The 20,250-nt window shown below is 48.3% G+C and overlaps 2 protein-coding genes across 5 annotated transcripts in view; both read right to left on the bottom strand.

The window, feature by feature from the left end:
* TESC (tescalcin) overlaps nucleotides 1–2,695 on the bottom strand; it is a 57,711-nt gene extending 55,016 nt beyond the window's left edge. Inside the window, exon 1 of the mRNA XM_004690697.2 lies at nucleotides 2,467–2,695. Coding sequence (XP_004690754.1) covers nucleotides 2,467–2,695 — 229 coding nt within the window. The remainder of the gene's footprint in view (nucleotides 1–2,466) is intronic.
* A 4,129-nt stretch (nucleotides 2,696–6,824) lies between these two features.
* The window catches only part of FBXO21 (F-box protein 21), a 37,462-nt gene continuing 24,036 nt past the window's right edge, over nucleotides 6,825–20,250 (bottom strand). For 2 of the 4 annotated variants that reach the window (XM_004691006.2, XM_012731091.1), the window contains exons 10-12: nucleotides 19,215–19,426; nucleotides 17,379–17,536; nucleotides 6,825–8,987 (exon numbers count right to left, since the gene is read on the bottom strand). In XM_004691006.2, coding sequence (XP_004691063.1) covers nucleotides 8,800–8,987; nucleotides 17,379–17,536; nucleotides 19,215–19,426 — 558 coding nt within the window. In that variant the 3' untranslated portion in view covers nucleotides 6,825–8,799. The remainder of the gene's footprint in view (nucleotides 8,988–17,378; nucleotides 17,537–19,214; nucleotides 19,427–20,250) is intronic. The other 2 variants (XM_004691007.2, XM_012731092.1) reach the window with 1 other exon arrangement.

Here is a 20,250-nt window from a genome sequence, read left to right as displayed (position 1 = left end):
ACAGGCCCAGGCTCGACCCTGCTCTGAGGCTCGATCCTGCTCTGTGGCTCAAGCCACACCCTAGGCTCTGCCCATAAACGATGGGACTGGATGGTGTGGTGGCTGAGCAGGGCTCTCATCCGGCAGTAAGGGAGCTTTGCAAAGGAAGCCATTGCCCAGAGACCTTACAGGTACGTGCTCACCCCACTTTTCTTAAGATGTATTTATTTATGCATACAGAGCCAGGGTACAGGCCAGAGGTGGGGAAGGTGAGAGGATTCACCAGAGACAAAGCAGGGAGCAAAACAGGCAGATGAACGAAGTACACTGCTGAGGGGAGCAGCGGGGAGACAGGAGAGATCTGCTGCGCCATGTGGTTACCTCCGGGGCAGGGGTCGAACTAGCACTGAGGTGGCTGCAGCTCGCTTGCAGTGCTGTGTCCTAACCTGCTGCTCCACCAGGGGCAGGTGCTCAGAGGCGTCAGTGCCTTTTGTTTCAACAATTCTTAGGGCTCCTGGGGTCAAATCGATACACGCAGCAAAGAGAGCTGTGCAAACTTATGCAGAGAGATCTCTAGAATACAAGTTTCTGGCCAAGGGATTCAGATGGGCTTCGCTGGTTTTTTACTACAGCTTCTGGCACAGAGGAGAGCACTTTAAACACTCAAAGACAGGACAGCAAGGGTCAGTCCTGAGCAGGGACAGGGCTCTGGGGGCAGAGGGAGGCCCAGGCCTAGGATTCTTAGTTGAGGTGATACTTCTCACAAAGGGCAAAGTGATGGACCATCACTTCTAGAATGCAAGGCACATCTCCCACCAGAAATACAGCTGCTTCTCCTCTTAGCAGAATTCCTTCTAGCCTCATTCATGTAATTTTGAGTGGTGAAATTTCTGTCTTTTTAATCGCTGAATAGTACTCCACGGTGAATAGATGCCACATCTCGGCCCACTCACGTGTCTGGCACTTAGGTTGTTTCCAAAGCTTGGCCACTGTGAAGACTGCTGCAGTGAGCACAGCCAGCCAGGTGTATGGAACTGAGGTAGGGAGGTCCCCAAGGTGTCACTTAAGGGGTTCTTAGCTTGGGAGATGTGAATATGGAGCTTAACACTGAACTGTCCTCTCTTCTGTTGTTATAAACACATTTTGCTGTTGGGTTAACTGACTGCTTTAGAGTGAGGTCCATAAACCCCAAATAGCCTTAAAAACCCTAATTCAAAAGGGCGTACACCTGGCTGGCTGTGCTCACTGCAGCAGTCTTCACAGTGGCCAAGCTATGGAAACAACCTAAGTACCAGACACGTGAGTGGGCCGAGATGTGGCATCTATTCACCGTGGAGTACTATTCAGCGATTAAAAAGACAGAAATTTCACCACCCAAAATTACGTGAATGAGGCTAGAAGGAATTCTGCTAAGAGAAATAAGCCAAGAAAAAGACAAATGCCAGATCTCACGCATATGGGGTTAGAAAGCAAAGGGGAAAATTAATACAAGCAAATGCTAGAAGTCAGAGTACAGAGTTGAGGTTCCTGAGAGGGGGGTGGGGGCGTGGTGGGGCGTGGCACGGGGGGGCGGGGCAGGGCAGGGTCCGATGGACTGTGGTGGAGTTACTGGTGTGCTGGTGGTGGGTACGGTGCGTGGTAACACGCACCTGAAGAGTGTTTACAGTTGTCAGCACAGGTTACCGTGGCTCCTCACACTGCACACGAGCGCAAGACCACTCAGTTTCAGGAAACAACAAGGGGTTTGTTTAACAAACAGGAAAACAGAGTTACTAAGGCCACAAATGACTGGCTAGCTCACCCCAGAGTTGCAAACCAGTTTTGTCACAACAAAATAAAGAATGAAAATAAAAACTGTCATTGTTAAGAGACCATGTGCAGATTCTACACTGCAAACCAGCCCTTGGTTCTTCCCCAAATTTCTCTTATTCTGTACAACTTCCTAAGTTCACTAGACAACTTGCTTTAGCTTTTCCCACTGCCCAGAAGACTTGACCTGTCTTTGGTTTGGTTGCACAGCCAAACAGGAAGAAGCACTAGAAGCTCCTATGGAAGCTTCAGTGTATTTTAAACTAAAAGCTGGCAGGAGAATGGCTGAGGAGGAAACCTGGACTCAGGTCAGCTCGGCAGTCTGCTGGACAGAGACAGCAGGCACGGAGGTGGAGGGCTGTGTCTGGGGGTTGTCCTGAAACCCGATGGGGTGTTATAGCCCCAAAGGACAGTGTCCAATAGGGATGGGTCACCATTTGTGGGCTCCTGACCCTCCCACACACAACTGCCAGACCACTCAGGCTCACAGAACAATGGGGTTTATTTAACCAATGGAAAACAATTACTGAGGCCATAAGTGACTGGCTAGCTCACCCCAGGTGGTGTCCAGTGTCCAAAAGTCCTTAAAATGGCGCCCATCCAAGATGGCGCTGTCCTGCCAATGGGGGCCTGGCGCTCACGGCAGCCGGGTAAAGCAGGGGCCAGGGTCCGACTCACCGCTGCACTGCAGGTGCTCACAGGTGGGGCTGCTGGGCGGACGCCGCGGCAGCACAGCCACAGTCTGAGATGGGATGGACAGCACGGATGCCGGGGCAGACAGCAGCACCAGGAGGCGGTGCCGCCGGGCAACAGGCCTCGGAGGTGGACCCGACAGTGTCCACAGCCTGGGCAGCAGTGCAGTCACCCGGTCACTGACATTACAGCTCTTTGTAAGCTGTTGGGCCATAGCAGCAGCAGCAGCGGCAGCAGCTGGCTTCTCCCAGCCTGATCTCCTCTTTGTAGGGTCCCGCACCTCCCAATCAGATTGGACAGGTTTCAACCCTATGGCGGATGGGCCCACGTGCCTATCAGCTCACAGCTTGCACCTGATGCGTCCATTACACCACCCAGGCACCAAGTCCAGAGGCCTGTCCAGCACCTGCAGCTGGAGGGAGCCACGGCCTTGGAGCTGGCCCCGGGTGGGGGCAGGGGACAGCTGCCATCGCCATCATTGCTGGCCTCTGCCAGAAGCCTGGGCCCCAGCTGGGCCGCTGGGGAGGTGGTGAAGTGGCCCCTGCTGCTGCTTCCATGCCTGGTGCTAGCTCTGGAGCCTCGAGGGGGTTCTCAGGCTCAGGCCTTGGGGAAACTGCCGCCCGTGACTGGCAAGGCAGAGGGCATGGCGCTGCAGCTGTCCTAGGGGAAGTGCGGTCTTACCTTGCTTCATTGCTTTTTTTTTTTTTAACAAGACCCTCTAACAGCAAAAGGTTTGACTTACTGAAGGTTGAGCTAATGGTTAGTACTTTCTAGTAATGAAGTACTTTCTAGGTGTTTAGACATCACGACTTGCATACTTGAAAGACTGCAGGGCAGTGTCAATGTAACTTTTTACTGGGAAACCAGAAAAAGGTGCGACTCGCTCACTTGGTCGCGATGGCCGGAATCCAGTGCACAATGCAAGGTGTGCTGCAGGGGAGAAGCGACAAAGCGCTGTACCTCACGCTCACTATAAGGTATGACGAATGAGCAGCTTAGCCAGACCGGCATTTCGGCTGCCCAGGAGCTGAAACGCACATCAGGACTCCTGGGCTTCCTGTGCTGAGAAAGGCAACTGCTTCCGCGCACTCACAGCAAAAGCTCAGGGAAACCACTCTGAGCACTGAAAGCCCGTTCAACAGCCAAAGCTTTGGTGAGTCTCAGTAAGTCAGGGGAGAGGAGCACAGGACAGGACAGACAGGCAGTACAGCAGACCGGAAAGTCCTAGAAAAGGACTTTAGGTCTTCTCTGGTGGCGCGAAGGGTTGGGACGCAGCACTGCAAGAGTTGCAGCCGCTTCAGTGCAAGTTCGATCCCCGCCCTGGAGGTGACCCACAGGGCGCAGCAGACCTGCCTCCCTGCTGCTCCCCTCAGCAGTGTCCTTCGTCAGTCTGCCTGTTCTGCTCCCCACTCTGTCTCTGGTGAAGCCTCTCACTGCCCATGCATCTCTGGCTTGTACCCCACTTCTTCATGCGTAAGTAAATCTTAAAAAAAAAGGGCTTTAGGTCCTTTTGGATAGCTGGTAATGGTAAGTTAGCAGTCTTTTACATTTTAGAAGGAACTGATGCTAGAGAGATCATCACATGCGTATCAAAATAAACACAAGTCTGGAGCTGGCCCTCAAATTTGCACTAGGGAGGAAGCAGGCTGCAATGCTGTACAGCTCCCTGGCAGCATATACCACTCCCCCCCACCCCGCGCCCCCAGAGTCCACTTGTGCTGTGACAGGGGAGGGCAGGACCGAGTGTGTGGGGAAGAGATGGGGAGCGGGGCGGGGCTCCTCTCAAAGTGGGAGCCGGTGCTTCCCACCCATGCGACCCTCCATGCCCCCCTCAGTATCTCACCATGGCCAGCCGGAAGCTTGTCGCCTTCCCTTTCCAAATGGGAGTCTTTACTGCATTGGCTGCATCCCTGTTCACCTGCGAATGAGGGCGTGGGGGTGAGGTAACTTCCAGGGCAGGGTGCTGGTCCGAGGAGCTACCCTGGACACTCGAAAGGACAGCACAGCCATGGACAGCTGGACTTTGGGAAGGACACGGTGAGTGGGCAGGACACGGGGAGGCAGAGCCTGGGCTCGTGGGGCCATTTCCCAGGCTCCTCTGCCATTAATGGCAGGCCTGCGACCCATTCTGGCTACTGAGGCCCTCCTCCCGGCAGAGACAGAATTTAAGACAGCACAGGGCGCTGCATGGGGCGTTCCCACTGCTGGTGGGGGCAGGATGTTTGCCACCAGACAGCCTGACAAAACACAGGCTGCCTCCCTATGCAGGGTGCATCCAGAGCGGGACTCAGGCATCAAAGCCGACCCTGACTGCGGCTGCCAGCCTCCTCACCTTCATTCCCCAGCCTCCTTCGGGAGTGTGGGTGCCAGGGCTCTGGGAGACCTCCCAGATATGTCCCTGCAGCTCAATCCCCTTTAGGAAGACGAGGGAGAGCCCAGGTGCTCTTGAAAGCTGAGCACTGAACACATGAGAGGCTGGCAAGCCTAATCTCTAGATGAGCACATAACCCACCAACCCATTCCCCTGCCCAGTACCACCCAAGCAAGAAAGTTCTACTGTGTTCCAGCCATTGTATGTTTTGGGGTCTATTTATTACAGAACTAGCATTACCCTAATACAACAGCATTGCTAAATGGCCACAGTACATTTATTCTATAATTGCACATAATTTCATTTACTGAAGGAATGTTCTTTACCCTCAAGATCTAAAAGTTCAGAACTGCAACATTAGAAGTTAGAGTCGGCTGCAAGGCAAAGGGTAAAACATGGCGAGGTAGCTGCTCAAGTCGGTGGTGGTGTGAGGGGAATCAGAGCTGAAATCTGCAGTCACATGTGGGGGTTGTGGCCTGGCTGCCACCAACCAGCTATATGCTCAACGTCCTCTCTGCCGGGCAGGCCAGACCTCCCCAGGCTCAGCAAGTGACCTCCTGTAGGCCCTGTGGCCTCTTCCTCTATAGCCCATGACCTAAGCTTGTTTTTTGCCATTTTGAAAACAAAGAATATGTGACAGAAGATGAACACAGATGGCAAAAAAGTATCTGCCCCTTGGCCCTGCCCTGTGAGGCTATGAACAACTCGGGTGCCAGGCTCCAAGTTGGCACGCAGTACAAAACTGCACATGTGCTACAGTTAGCCACGTCTCCCCAAAAGAAGTTTCCATAGAGCCATGTTCTGCATTTCTTTTAGGTCAACATTCTCTCCTACCCTCCAAAAAACATGAAAAGCTGTATTTCTGTTATGGCCACACGATTCTTTGAAATGAAGAAGTTGCTGGTAGTCCAATGTCACATATGTGGAACATGGACGAAGCAGAAGAAATACCCCCTTTTACAGCAAAGGGCCCTGAGGTAGCAGAACATGAAGCGTGACTCAATGTAATGCTAACACCGAGACAAACATCAGAGCAAGGCTTTCAGTGACACTATAAAATGTTAAACTGACTTAGCAACAGTATTTAGTGCTGGTTTTTTCATTAAGATATTTTTTTCTGTGTAAATGCACTTACAATGGAGATCTACCCTGAGGCCAGGTGGAGACAACATAAAGCTGGCCTTCCAGAGTCTCATCAGACAGGCGTGTTTTCTGAAACGAGACACTTGGCAAAGCTGGTCTGACAGGGAGCCCAGTTCTGACATAACTGACATCTCAGTGAGACGCGTTTCCCAAAGTACATTTGCGCCATGGGCCTGAGGGCGCGGAGGGTGGGGGCTGCTGGGGTCTCAGGAGTTAGGGAGACAGGGCACACTACCCTGCTCTCGAAGTCAATGCGCAGTGGGGTGGTGGCGGCTGGGGCTCCAAGCCTGCGCTGTGCTTTCCTCCGGAGACATCAGGAAGCCAGCGCCCCGGGACCTCGCACGACGTGGGTGGCTGCGCGGCTGTCAAGTCGGCATCGGCACCAGCCCGGGGCCTGCGTTTCCCTCAGGGCATCTGCAAGACATCTCACACACATACCTGCACACGAGGAAAGCGCCGCCTGCGCCGGCCGCCAGGTGGAGACCAGCCAGTGAACAGCAGCGCTGGGCGGGAAAGCGCAGGAAGGGCGGCCTGTGTGTTCACGGACGCTAAGGAAAACTGAGGAGCGCAAACTCGCATGTTTGGATCAGGAGGAGAAGCGGGAGAGGCTGCTGTGGTCACGATGAGCTTTCTGCACCAGAACGAAATCGGGCAGGCGAGCGGTGTGGTTTCTCTGGGTAAGTTCCATTTATTAATCATTGTACAAAAAAATCTTGGCATTCATTTGAAGAGAAAAGAAGTTACTATATCCAAATATTTAGTATTTTAACATTGTGAAAGTTCTACTTTTATAACAGGGCTTTTTAAAATGGAGAAAACTTTTGGAAAATTTTTAAAAAGAAACTTATGATTTATTAGAGTACAGGATCCAAAACACATTTTTAGAAAAATATAAAGTGCCCAAATACCAACTTATATAGGTGACACAGGCTTTCTGGAGCCGAATGACGCATTCATGAAGAACACATTTAAAAACTGTCTAGATACATATTTACACTGGGTCAGTAAAGGTAAAACCATCTCTCTTGGCTTCAATGTTACTCTACGAAAAAAGGAAACCAAACCAGAAGACAGACGTTCACGACTCTCGACTCTCCGCACGCCAGTTTCTCCCAGATGCCGCGGGCAGCTCTGTGTTACCTGTCTTTGCCTCTAAGTGGGAGCAGGACAAAGCCCCCAGCTCATGCCTCGCCGCCACCATCCAATCGAGTCTCAGTCATGGGACTCTGGATTTGACCGAGGAGGACGGTCGACACCCCTCCAGGACGGCTAACACGGGCTGGAAGAGGCCCCTCTCTTTCCAGGAACTGCTGATGAGCCGCTTTCGCCAATAAGTGGCTCAGGTGGCTCCCCAAACTGTGGCCCCCCCAGGGCTTCCGGAGGATAAACAAAGCTGCTGTGAAAACACTGCGTGCAAAGGAAGGGCGGAGCTGGGCCGGCCCCTCAAAGCCTTCATCACTGGAGCAACTGGATTCCCTCTAAACTTAAAGCAACTCCGACAGTCAGCTTCTACTGCTCAACTACAAGATCAGCCAGCTTGAGACTGGTGGGTTGAGAAGGGGGGCGTCCCAGAGCTGCAGAAGGACCCCGGGCCCTCACCCAGGACATGAAAGCAGCCAGCGGTCTCTGAAGGCAGAGGTGGACCCCGGCAGGCGGACCCCCGGAGGGGAAGGCAGGCCTCCTCTGGAGCTTTCCTGGCAGTGTGTGGGAGGAGGTGCATCTCACCCGATCCTCCTTTCCACTGATTAACACCCTTCAACTTAAAGACACTTTATTTCTGCCTTGCCACATTCATAGAGGGGTTGAAATGACTCTAAGGAATGATAGGGGATCTGAGACCGCCTTTAACTTTTTTTTTAGGGTTCATTATTTCTTTTTTCTGGTACCAAAGAGAAACCTCATTTTTAGGTCTCTTTTTAGGTTTAGGACCATGGAGTATGGTTTCTGAGCACAAGTATTTTAACATCAGATTGTACTTTTCACTATAAAGACAACTCAAGATTGATTTGAGATCTACTCATGATACTAGTGTTAGAATTTTGTTTAAAAAGTAATTATTTTAAAGGGAGGAAAAATAGATGAATGTGAAAAGGTTCATTCACAAAGGCCATTATTAGGCCTTTTCTCAAAAAAAAAAGGGAAGTAATAAAATAGAAACTAATAGTTTGTAGAGCTATTCTGAGAGAGGAATATGGCAGGAAACTCTTAATTTTCCCAACTCAAAGAAAAAAAAAAGACAAATATCTGAAAAAATAAATTCAAATGATTCTAATTACCATTAGCTTATTACTGTCACCATCTCCAAGATGCTGCCAAGGTCGCTTACAGCTTCACCTCTGAATAAGCAACTAAATTCAGAGCAGAAAGACAGACAACCCCAACTTTGGACTGCACTTGATGCATCCAGAAATCAGAAAGAAATGACGGCGAATGCATGACCCGTCTGTCCAGCAAACGAAATGCTCCAGACATCACGGGCAGGGAAGGAGAAAATGCTGAGAGGAGTGTTGACGTGAGACGTCATGAAGACAGAATGTCACGAACTGTCACCACAGGACAAGCACACAAGCCATGCCACTGGACACAGTGCCTTTCAAACGGATTCACTAGTGGAGGCGGAGAGCAACATTGTCTTTGCAGCTGGAGGAGAGCACACGCTATTTCAACTTAGTGGCGGCAACCCGCACTACTGGTTCGGTGGCTTTCCTGGTGGCGAGACTCCAGAGGAGCCGGAGACATCTCTGAAATCCTGTTCTCTTGGGAGACAGCAGCAGCAGCAAAGGTGCAATGTCCTCTACGAGACTTTACTCTACATTCTCTTTCTTTGCACTGTAAATATTCTGCACCGTTTCATAGACAGACTCCAGATCCTCTGGATATCGAATCTCTAGCTCTGCGTTGGGGATGTAGTGAGTGCCAGTAAACTCTGAGAAATAGCGTCCGACATCAGGGTGCGAGATTTCTTGAGGCTCCACATTATATTCCAAGTTTTCTGTTGGTAAAGAGGCACATGGATATTCTCATTAAGAATGAATTTCTGGGGTCTCCTTGGTGGTGCAATGGGTCAAAGCACCACAATATGAAGCTCTCCGAAGCCACTGCAGCACGAGTTTGATCCCCGGCAGGTCAGGCAGCTGACCTACAAGGCGCAGCAGACCTCTTCCAATCCGCCCGCTGCTCCCCTCAGCAGTGTACTTTGTCAGTCTACCTATTCTGCTCCCCACTGTGTCTCTGGTGAATCCTCTCACCCACCATACCTCTGTGGCCTGTACCCAGTTCTGTAAGCATAAATAAATCTTAAAAAAAAAAAAAAATCTGTGGCACCTTTCATGCAGAGAAACTTCCTATTACTCCTTCAAGTGGCCTTTTCCAGGTAGGGGGAAAAGTAAATACAGATGGTAATGGAACTTGGAAAAAGCAGCAAACAGCCATTGGGATAGAGGGAGGGTGGCACAGGAACAATGGCACCACACCAAAACAAAAGCATTTTCTTATCTGTCAAACAAGCTACCTGGCTCCAGCAGACTCAGCAATCTCTTGGGGACTGGCAAATTAGCAACTCACCACCTCCTTTGACTACATCAAGCAGTCAAACGCATGGGACAAAGGCATCTCGGTCACCTCACTTTTTGCCTCCACATCCTCTAGTTACAAGCCTCACCCCCGCCTTCCTGACCTAACAAGGCAAGCCAACCCCCTCCCTGCCCTGAGTTCCTTTAAATATGGCCATAGGATCACTGAGGCGAGCACGTCCCAGGCTGCTGGGAGAGCCGATGGGACGGCTGGAAAGAGTGGCCGCTCCAGCCCTCTACGGAGGTGGGCTGTGTCAGTGGCTCAGGAAGCTGTGCTACCGCCTGTCCTTGCTCTCCAGAGAGAGAACAGAAGATAAGGTGCCTTGAAAATGGAATAATTAAATACAAACAAGCGAGCCACAATCACAACACATGTATTTTCAAGGATGAAATCCTTCCAGATGGTATTTCTAAAAAAACATGACTTGAAAAAGAGCTCCTCTTGGCGCCGAATGGAAGGACAGGGCTGTGTGCCCTCCGCTCGGCCTCACAAACTGGCTGAGACTGGGCATGGGCTCCACCCAGGAGAAGACCAGCATCGTCCCCGTCAGGAGACAACTGTGTCCCAGACAGTTTGGCTGCCACGGACACAAAGCCTCACTGCACAAGGAGCACTGGCGCCTAGCTGGCAGGCTAACCCCACCGTGATTCTTCCCAAACAGCTCCATTAAACACCCCGAAACACAGCTGCATGCCCAGCACACAGGATGAACAAGGGACTCTTGAGAAGCCTCTCTGGGAGAGGGCAGTTTGTAAACTTCAATCTGTAACTTTTTAGCCACAGATGGGCGCTTGTAAAGAAATTTTATGCCACAGTAGTTCTAGGTTGTTTTTCAGACTGTGGTGAGGGATACATCAGTCTGAGAATACTGCTGAGGAAATCACACAAATCATGTGCAAAGATGAGATTATCTCATCCCAGCATGACTCAGAGCAAACACATGGGAACACACGTCCGACTGTAGGTCAGTAGTAAGTAAATGACGGAACCTTATGCAGCACGATGTGAGACGGCCAGGAAACGAGCAAGCCGCTCCTGGCTCTACGTGGGATATGGGAGCATGAACCACTCACCACGTATAAAGGGCCTGGAAAGCCACCTACCCGGGCTGCCACGTTACTAGGGACACAGTGACAGTTAAACGGATCCTTTTAAACTGGGCGCTGACCGCGGTGCTTTCATCACTCCACAGGGATCCCAGCCCACTCCCTTGGGCCACAGAGGACGCTGTGGCTAGGGAGGACCTGCCAGGACTCTCCCCATACTGCAACCCCAGAGCTGGGGGGATCAGATGTGAGAGACACAGAAAGAAAAGGTGACTGTCTGTCAGGAGAGAGCAGGCCAGAGCTGCCTCCTGCAGGAGCTGCCCCACACAAGCAGAAGCCCATGGTTATTCCAAAAGGAAACAAGATGGCCTGCTAACTCTGGACTTACATCTCTAGATGATTTTATTTCCTCCTTCACATTTTACATATTTCTAATACTATTAATTGAAAAAAATTAATAAATGTAAAAACTCAAATGCTCCACAAAGTCACTGCAGGTTGCCCTCCACAGAGGCATGTGACCCCAGCCTGGGCCTTAGTGAGGCCAATACTGAGGACCTCATCATTGAGCTCTCTTGCAGACAGATGAAGACCTATCAGAGGAAGGAAAAGAATGTGCCAGTATCACCATGAGATGAAAGCCCCAGAGTTCTGGAGAGCCCTTGTCATCAAAGGCAGGACAGGCACTTCAAGTCAAAAGAATTCAAGTGGGTCCAACAGAACCATGTTGTTGCCAGTTTGTTGAGAGAAGTGGTTCTCATTTAGGGGTTATTTGGCTCCTGTGACCAGGTGGCACGGTATGAAGAGTTTGGATTATCACAATCGGGGATTCTTGTGGCATTGAGCGGGCAGAGAATGGGGTGGGAGGAGGCCTCTAAATAAATGCCCATGATGGTCTCACAATATAGAACAGTCTAGACCAAGCTGTCTATAGCACCTGCTCGAAAGAAACTCAGCACCGTGTCTCCCTTTTTCTCCCTCTCGGTGTATTACGAGGCAGCTTGCTGGTGGCTGATGCTTAGTGCTGAGCACTGAGAGGCGGGCAGCAAGACGGAAGCCAGGTCATGGTCCTCACACATGAAAGGATATGACTTATGACTGTGGCTGCTGCACAGCATTCTGAAGGGGTCAAGAAAAGCAGGAGGAATTCAGGCAGGCACATCAGGGAAGCCACCAGGGGGAGCAGTGACAGACTCAGAGGGCACCCCCCAGTCCTTGTCTAGTAGAGAAGCTCAGACAGGATTCAGTGCATTTACCTGTCTGCACTCCTAGCAAAAAGGAAAGAATATACTAGTTTAAAAAAGTCTTTAAGGAGAAAGATGACTTGAAAATTATGTGTTGTGAGGGGAAATAAGTTAGCAATCCACTCAGTAAGATTAAAACAATTTACTTGGAGAGGAAGAAAAAAAATCTAAGACCTGTAACATTTAACTGAGCAAAAAACCTCAACAGAACTACTTAAAAGTCTTGTAAAAACACTAAGAAGTCTTCCCCAATTCTCTTGAAATGTTCTGAGAAATCTGTGTATCTTAAAAGTTCAGTACTCCAAAATACATGACTATCTTCCTGTGAAACATATATATTCTGACCTAAGCATAACCATATATACTTAAAGACAATTCAGTGTTGCGCAAAGCATTTCTTCATAGAAAAGGTTACCTGCAACAGGTGTAACTGCAGTTAGTATTCCATGGTTGGACATACCCCAATTTACTACCTTATGAGTGACACTGTTCGTCATTATGAGGAGGGGATTTGTGTGTGCATTTGTGTGTTTCTAGTGAACAGATTGGGTGGAACTGCTAAGCTAGAGGAGTATGAGCACATGAGATTTTTACAACTTAAAGAGAGTGCGCCAAACCACCCTCTCAAGTGGCTGAGATGTGCACCACCTGAGGGCAATGCCTCACTCACATGCCAGCCCTTGCCGCCTGCCCTAGACTTTCTGGGTGTGGGTTGTGGGATGGAAACTTCAGTTTGCAATTATCAGACAATTTATGCAAAAAGAAACTTATATTTGGTAAGGGCACACCACCTAGCAAACATTCTACAAGGTGCTCTATCATTAAAATCAAAACACTTTTAGGACTTCACATCACAGTTGAACTCCCAAGCTTTCAAAAGGGTCAGTTGACTGAGAGTCTAAGTATCTATAACACACTTTTTCCCATGTTTCCCAAGTGTGCATGGAAGTTGGGCTGTGAGTTGCTGCTTTCCTATGGGACCTACAAAGTATTAAAATTGCCCCCTAGTGGAAACAGAAAGTTATGAAGACCCAAGATGCTGTGTATTTCCCTCATTAGGACATAGGGGGAAATCTAACATGTGGAGGGACATATTAACTGTGCAGACAAAACCATCTGAAAACATCACTTATGTTAGCGGTTCACAACTCTTCAATGATAAAAGTGCTCATTAGTGGGTTCTATCCAGGCTCTTATGATTAGTGGAATCAAAGGGTGGACAGTGAGATCAAGAAAAAGCCTAAAAACCCAGGAATATATTAAATACATTAAAAAATATATTGAAAGTAAGTATTTAAAAGACATAGTGCCCTGTAGGTCTCCCACAGGCTAAATACGGGCTAATTTGTTCCAAATAATTTTACCCCCTCGACTATATAAAAATCCAGGGATCTGTGGGAGAAGAGGGGAAGGGAAGAGGGGGAATGAGAAAGGGAAAGAGACAGGAAGAGCGTGGGAGGAGGTAAGGGAGAAAGAAGAGGAGGAACATTCTTATTTATAGTAGTAGAAGGAATAATAGCAGAGAAAAATCACCATCTTACAGTTCTCATAATAATTCAGGCAAGGTAAAGATTATTGGGAAACAGGATATTTAAAGGATGTCACAGTAAAGCTCCACGAACGTGTCGTGAATTAGAAAAGGAAAAGTGCCCCTCCTAGTGAGCCACTGTCTCAGCAGGTGACCAAACTGGGCTAGACAGGCAGTGGGACACGGGCCCCGGAACAGGTGAGGCGCTGACGCGTGCAGCGCAGGTGGGAGCGTTCTTGCCAGTGGTGCTGACTGGGTTTAATCAAGCCTCCGATTTAATTTCCCATTCACAGACAGTACACACATAAGAAAACAGTAAGACAATTCCATAATATTAGATAATTTACAAGTCAGCCTGATCTTGCCAAAAAAGGCCACATGAAAAAGGAAGCGGAATGAGGAGGTGGTTTCTGGTAAGAGGCTACAGAGGCATGACCCAGAGAGCTGACCAGCGCTGGCTGGGTCGTAATTCAGAAGCAGATAGCTATGCTATTGATGACTGTGCGGAATTTGAAAACTGACTCAGTGTGATAGTAAAATGAAAATCTCCACTAGGTGCAATGACGTAAGTGTGGTAATGCAGAGAAATATCCTTATTCTTAGAGGACGCACGACTAAGTAACTGGGTCACAATGTCTGCAACAGTCTTTCAGAGGTTTAGCAAAATACCTTCAAACTGTCGATGCTAACAGCTGACTCTAGCAGGAAGCATGGGGCATTCACTGTTTCGCAAACTTCACATTTGAAGAAGCCCTTAATTAAAAGTGGAAAAACAGTCTCTCCATCATCACACCCTATCTGCATCTCAGGTGACAAACTTTCCTCTCTCTCAGGCAGGATTCCCTTCCTCCAGCTGGATGTGGGCATCTGTCAACTGGGATCTAGAGTGACCCAGCCTACCAGGGTTACCCGTGCACAGGGCAGGCTCGGTTCTCCTCTAATGGTCCTGGCGATGAAGTGAGGGTGCAGGCTGCTAAACAGCAGATGCTGGGTGATGGCTGATGATTCAGAGGGACGGATGACCCAACCTTAAGTGGGTGAAGGGCAGGACATGGCAAGGAAACTTCCAGAAGAAGTGACAGTACGCCTGATGGGGGACCCTAAGCAGGTGAAGGGAAGAGGGCCTCTTTTTAAGGGACAAGCAGGTGAGTGAAGACCACTTCCAGTAACAAACAGCTTGGTTCAGTCAGAGATGATGGGCGAGAACTGACACGAGTCATTGAAAAAGGGGCTCAGTTATCTCAGGGTCAGGCAAAGAATCCAGACTGCCAGTGAGATACTCCTCGTGGGTAGTTTAAGCAGCACGTTGGGAAGACCCTTAGCTGTTGCTAAGAAGATGGCCTGTGGGGCAAGGCTGGTGGCAGATGCCACGGAGGAAGCTTGTGTAATATAAGGCAAGAAACACCTGTGGTGTGGAGAGGGAAACAAGAGAGCTACACTCAGGGGCGAGAATCTAGGTGCACTGTTGACTAACTAAATAGATGGTGGGGGGGTGGGTATAGAGATGGTGCCCAGGTGGCACTCCTCAAGGAGCAGGTTGGGGTGGAAACCAGAGGCTGGACAATGAGTCTCTCCAGAACTCTGAGTGCCCCCAGTGCAGAGGCAGGGGTGGAGCCCGCAGAGCAGGGCCGCGAGGAGCCGCTGGGAGGGCTGGGTATGACAGTAAATGTGAGCAGAGAGCAAAGCGGGTGCGACGGGAAAGCCCGAGGGGTGGAGGGCCTGGGAAAGGACACCGCAGGCCATTCTGGGGAGCTCCGCATGGAGTCCCTCTCCCTCTGTACCTACCACCACTTCGCACAGGCTGGAATGCAGCAGCTACTCAGGAACACTGACTGCGGCCTCACAGGAGGAGACTGACAGCTATCACAGGGTAACAATGCCTGATGTGCAGTTTTAAGAATGTCCTGGAAGTCTCAGAATTTAAAATTATAAAAGGCAATTTTGCTAATGTGACTCATGCTTAGTTCAAGCTCAATTTTTTAGAGACTGTAAAACTGATATTAAGTTTTGTTTTAACAAAACCATTACAATATTATGATTCTAAACCTTATATGGCAGATTTACTTAAGATGCCTTTAGCGATGAATTCTTGAATCTTCACCATGGACACCGGACAGATTTTGAACTCCAAAGACACAATACCCAGTGTCACCTACTCTAGAAAACCCATTTTAAAATTTATGTTTCAAAAACTCAAGTAACAGATCCTGACAGTCCCAGTGCCAAGCCTGCAGGATGGCAGTGGGGGTGCCGAGGGTTAGAGACCCCACGCAGGGGTGTGGTGACCCTCTGCTTGTGATGTGATGGAATGTGCTGTATTTTGCTGGCTGAGCAGTGGGGGTGAAAGGAGTTTACCAAATCATTTCCAAATCAACTGCATATTTTTTTAGAAACTGTTAGTATGGTTTTATTTTTTTTTTTAACTTGACCCAGCTCCGAGTCTGGATCACTGTCAGTGTCTCTAACACAATTAATATCCACCTACTTGGAAACTCCCACGCTAATGCTGAATAACTTGTAGCCTCAATGAACAAATTCTCTTTATGTCAATGTTGTGCATGATCCTTGTTAGTTTCTGATGATTATAATAATTAAGAGCAAACCTTCCCCCACCCAGTCTTTTTAGTATTCATGAGATTTTTATACATCTTATACTTCTATTACTGAATTTACCAGATAATATTTACTTAGGGCAAACCTGATGACAAAGTCAGGCACAGAAAGATACAAAATGATTGTAAGGATAAGGCTATTTACCAATTTTCCTGGGTTCAAACCTTTACTCTTAAGTTAATATTTATGTTTTTAAAAGATTTATGTATATATACAAGAACTGAGGTACAGGCCAGAGGTGCGGGTGTGTGTGGGGGTGTTGTATGTGAGAGGATTCACCTGAGACAGAGTGGGGAAAAGAACAGGATGAGTGCCTGAAATACACTGCCAAAGGGTGCAGTGGGCAAGACAGGAGAGGTCTGCTGTGTCATGTGGATCAGCTCCCTGGCCAGGGATCTAACCCATGCCGCAGTGTTTGAGGACATCTTCACAGTGCTGTGTTTTAACCCCTTGCACCACCAAGGAAAGCCCCTTAAGTTAAAATTTAAATGACTGTGCAGAGTTTCTTCAGATATGAAATAGATATGATGATGATAGTTATAGTTCTTGAATAGTTGCCATACATTAGAACACTGCTAGCCACACAGTGGCACTAGGTTGTGAATACCTTCACAGGCATTCATCCCATTAAATACAGGGACAAAGGGAAAATCACCCTGGGGCCCTCCCAGGTGATGCAACTGGTTAAAGCACAGCACTATGAAGCTAGCTATAGCCATTGCAGCATGAGTTCGAATCCCAGCCCAGGTTTGGGGGAGGAGGGGGTTGGTGACTAAGCATGGCGTGGCAGACCTCTCTTGACCTGCCCACTACTTCTCTCAGCAGTGTATTTCGGTCAATCTACCTGTTCTGCTCCGTACTCTGTCTCTGGTGAATCCTCTCAACCCCACACATCTGGCCTATACCCCAGTTCTTGTATGCATAAACAAATACATAACTAAATACAAAAAAAGGGGAGACTCACCCTGAAGGCATGTGTCTCTAACTCCTTGCATCCCATCGTAAGGGTGCCCTGTGCTAGCATGTGGCAGCGGCTGGCAGCAGCCTCAGACTCCGAGGAAGCACCTGCTAGCTTTCCTTGGTGTTCGGAGACCAAGTGCTATGGTCTGCAGTTCCACCATGGCTTCTCTCTGGGGGAAGTGCTGGAGTGCGCTTCTGGTGATGGTGTGGGTGAAGACCTCAGGGGCAGTGACTATTTTACCCTTAGTATGGCCAGAGCAGTGCATACCAGTCCATAGTTAAATGCCGGCCCTGATGAGGTTAGGCATGGACAGCTGCCATCTCCAAAGACACTGATGATCTGTGCCCACGAGCCCGAGCACTCAAATGCGTGCTGACAAAATGCCTGGTGTCATTCAAGGAAATACAGAGCCAGCTACCTTGGGCTGCGTATCGACAGGAACCATCCTCCACCAGGACATTGTAGAAAGGTTGGTGATGGCCATGAGGCAGGCTGTGGACATTCATGTTTCGAATCCATTCATGTCCCATCATGCAGGTGGGGTCCCAGCCATAGATCACGCAGTTGTAGCCATACCTGGTCAACACAAGGGCAGGGCGAATCAATTCCCCGGGCCTGTCACAGCAACCACGGCACGTACACACAACACCGTCTCTTAAGTTTGCATGCTGATAAATTTATCTGCTTTTATTCCATGTTAAATCACTTTTTAGGACACCCCGAAGCTCTTTTTATACGCCTTCCGTTATCAGTCTATCATTTCATTTGGAAAAGAGCACTTTTCAACAAAAAATGACAGTGTAACAACTGGTTATCCAAATGGAAATAGTATCAGGACTCAGGCCTGATAACAAAACATGTCAGTTATCAGTAGAATAAAGTCCTAGATATAAATACAAAACGTTCAAAATACCTTTGTGACTCAGGATAGAGAAAGACTTCTTTAAACAAGGTACTAAAAATATAGTCCATAAGTGAAAAGACTGATCAATTTGACAGTATTAAAAGACTGAAATTCAGACTACAAAAGAATACCTAGGACAATTGGGAAAAGATCTCTGACTAGGTAGTTGAAGAGGTTAAAGAATTATTTTTCCTTAGTTATGACAATAGGAGCATAAACATATTTTTTAAAAAGAAAGAGCCCTTACCTTTGACAGATAATAAAATACTGAAATAGGCACGTGACACCTGGTATTTGCTTCTGGGATGGGGGAGCATTGGGGAAGCAGGGCGAACAGTGAAGGCTGACCGCATATGGACGCTGCTCTAGCTGATTATGGGAGCATCATCTGATTTGTTACACTTGTCTTACTACCTTTGTACATGTTTGAAAATTCCCTAACAAATAAAAAAAAATACTATCTAGAACTGGAAAAAAGATACCTGCAACTCAGTTGCTGACAGAAACAGAATACTAAATAAGGAATGACACAAATCATCAAGGGGAGACTACTCACTCACTTGAAATACAAAATATTTTCAGAAGTGCTAAGTAAAAGGAAACTGAAGTGGCTGTTAGATACCTAACAAGAACCTCAACCTGTGTGGTCAGAGAAATGGCAATTCAAGCCACAATGAAATACGATTTGCAACTCATACTTAGGTACATTTTTAAAGACTTAGTATTACCCACCTAGTCATAAAAAATAAAAATAAAAACAAAAAAGGCAACAAAAAACAAAACACCTCACAATGAATAGCAAACAGCCAAAACCCCAGAAATGGTCCTATCCAGGTCAAAGTAACTGCTTAGAAAAAAAAAAAAAAAAAGACTTACTATTACCCCATGTTGGTGGGAAGAAGCGTGATCAGGATCAGTTCCTAGACTTACGGGTGGATATAAACTATGACAGCCACTTTGGAAAGTTACTTTTTGCCTCCTAAATCACCCATACCAGCACCCTATTATCCAGCCCTATGGCCCAGCCAACACCTACTAAACAACTCTGAGTCACGGAGATGGATTTAAAGAGTGAGAAATGACCAGGAAACTGCTTATGGCTGCTTCCACCTTTCCACAGAGAAGGGTCAGGCAGCAGAAGGTCACGAAAACCTCCCATCTGGAAAGCAAGTCCCTTCCTAGGGAAAGGGAAAGCTTAATATGGTTCCGTCTGGCTTCGGTCCATCCTGCGGCGGTTATGCAGTCGCTGCTCCAGGTCAGGCTCCCTTCAGGGGTCACACTGCTCCCGGAGGTGGTGCTCTCTGGCCCCGTGTCCTTCGCACCACCTCTGTGAATGGTGTGGGCACTCACCTCTTATGCTTCATAATAAGCCCAATGGAGTAGCAGACATCTCTGTGCTTCTCGTGGGAACGGAGCTTCACCTCCACGCCCACCTCCTCTTTTTTGCGTTCTATGTGCTCTAAGGTGTGCTGCACCAGATAGCCCACCGCCCCGTGCTGCCCGGGGTCGAGGGTTTGGATGTGCTGGAGGATGTCAAGCACCTTCAAGACAAGACAGAAAGACTAGGAGATAATATTTTCATTTAGGCCTTTTCTTTTTCACAGCACAGGATTTAGGCCTACCTAAGCTTACAGAGCGGCACGTCTCTGCGACCACCTCATACAGAGGCTCAGAGGTAGTGGACTCACTTCTAATGCTGGGAAAGCTTTTTTTTTTTTTTTTTTGCACAGTGTTAGCCCAAGGAATTAGTTAGAAACACAATGAACTGGACTAACCATGGGTGAGGAAGACAAGAGCTTGTCTTTGATAGGCACATCTGAACTAGAGAGTTCGAAAAGGTTCTAATAGTTTCAGTGTGGTGACTCCATTTTTTAATAAACAGAGGAAATAATTTTACTTGTGAATTGCAGAAAAAACAAATGCTAAAAGCTGCTTCAATCAAGATTAAAAGGGTGTTTGACAGAGTGCCTCAGTGCTGTTTGAGATGGAAAGGATCACAGAGAAACCTCCAAAGCAATGTAAATCAGTTTACTTTATGATCTTAAACTTGAGGAAGACATGTGTCAGGACTCTGAAATCCTACCAGTCACTGCGATTGTTTTAACTCAGAATGAACTCAGTATTCAAGTGAGCAGGAATCGATGTGGAATTTAAATGACTAGCTGACAGAAGCAGCACTATGTCACTGCGAATTTACATTCTACCATCGATGGCGCAAAACCCCAACACAGCGCACACTCTCGCTTTCGGCCCTTGCTTCGCAGCCAGGGAGCACCCAGCAGGGGTGTCTGACATATTCTCCTTTGCAGACAGGCTCTCTCCTCCCTGCTGACAACTTAGACGGCAGGCAGCGCACATGAAGCCACCTGTGCTCAAGTTCAGCATT

Source organism: Condylura cristata, unplaced genomic scaffold, assembly GCF_000260355.1.
Source record: "Condylura cristata isolate star-nosed mole 26May11 unplaced genomic scaffold, ConCri1.0 scaffold00029, whole genome shotgun sequence".
NCBI lineage: Eukaryota > Metazoa > Chordata > Mammalia > Eulipotyphla > Talpidae > Condylura > Condylura cristata.
This window is presented reverse-complemented; position numbering and strand designations above follow the sequence as displayed.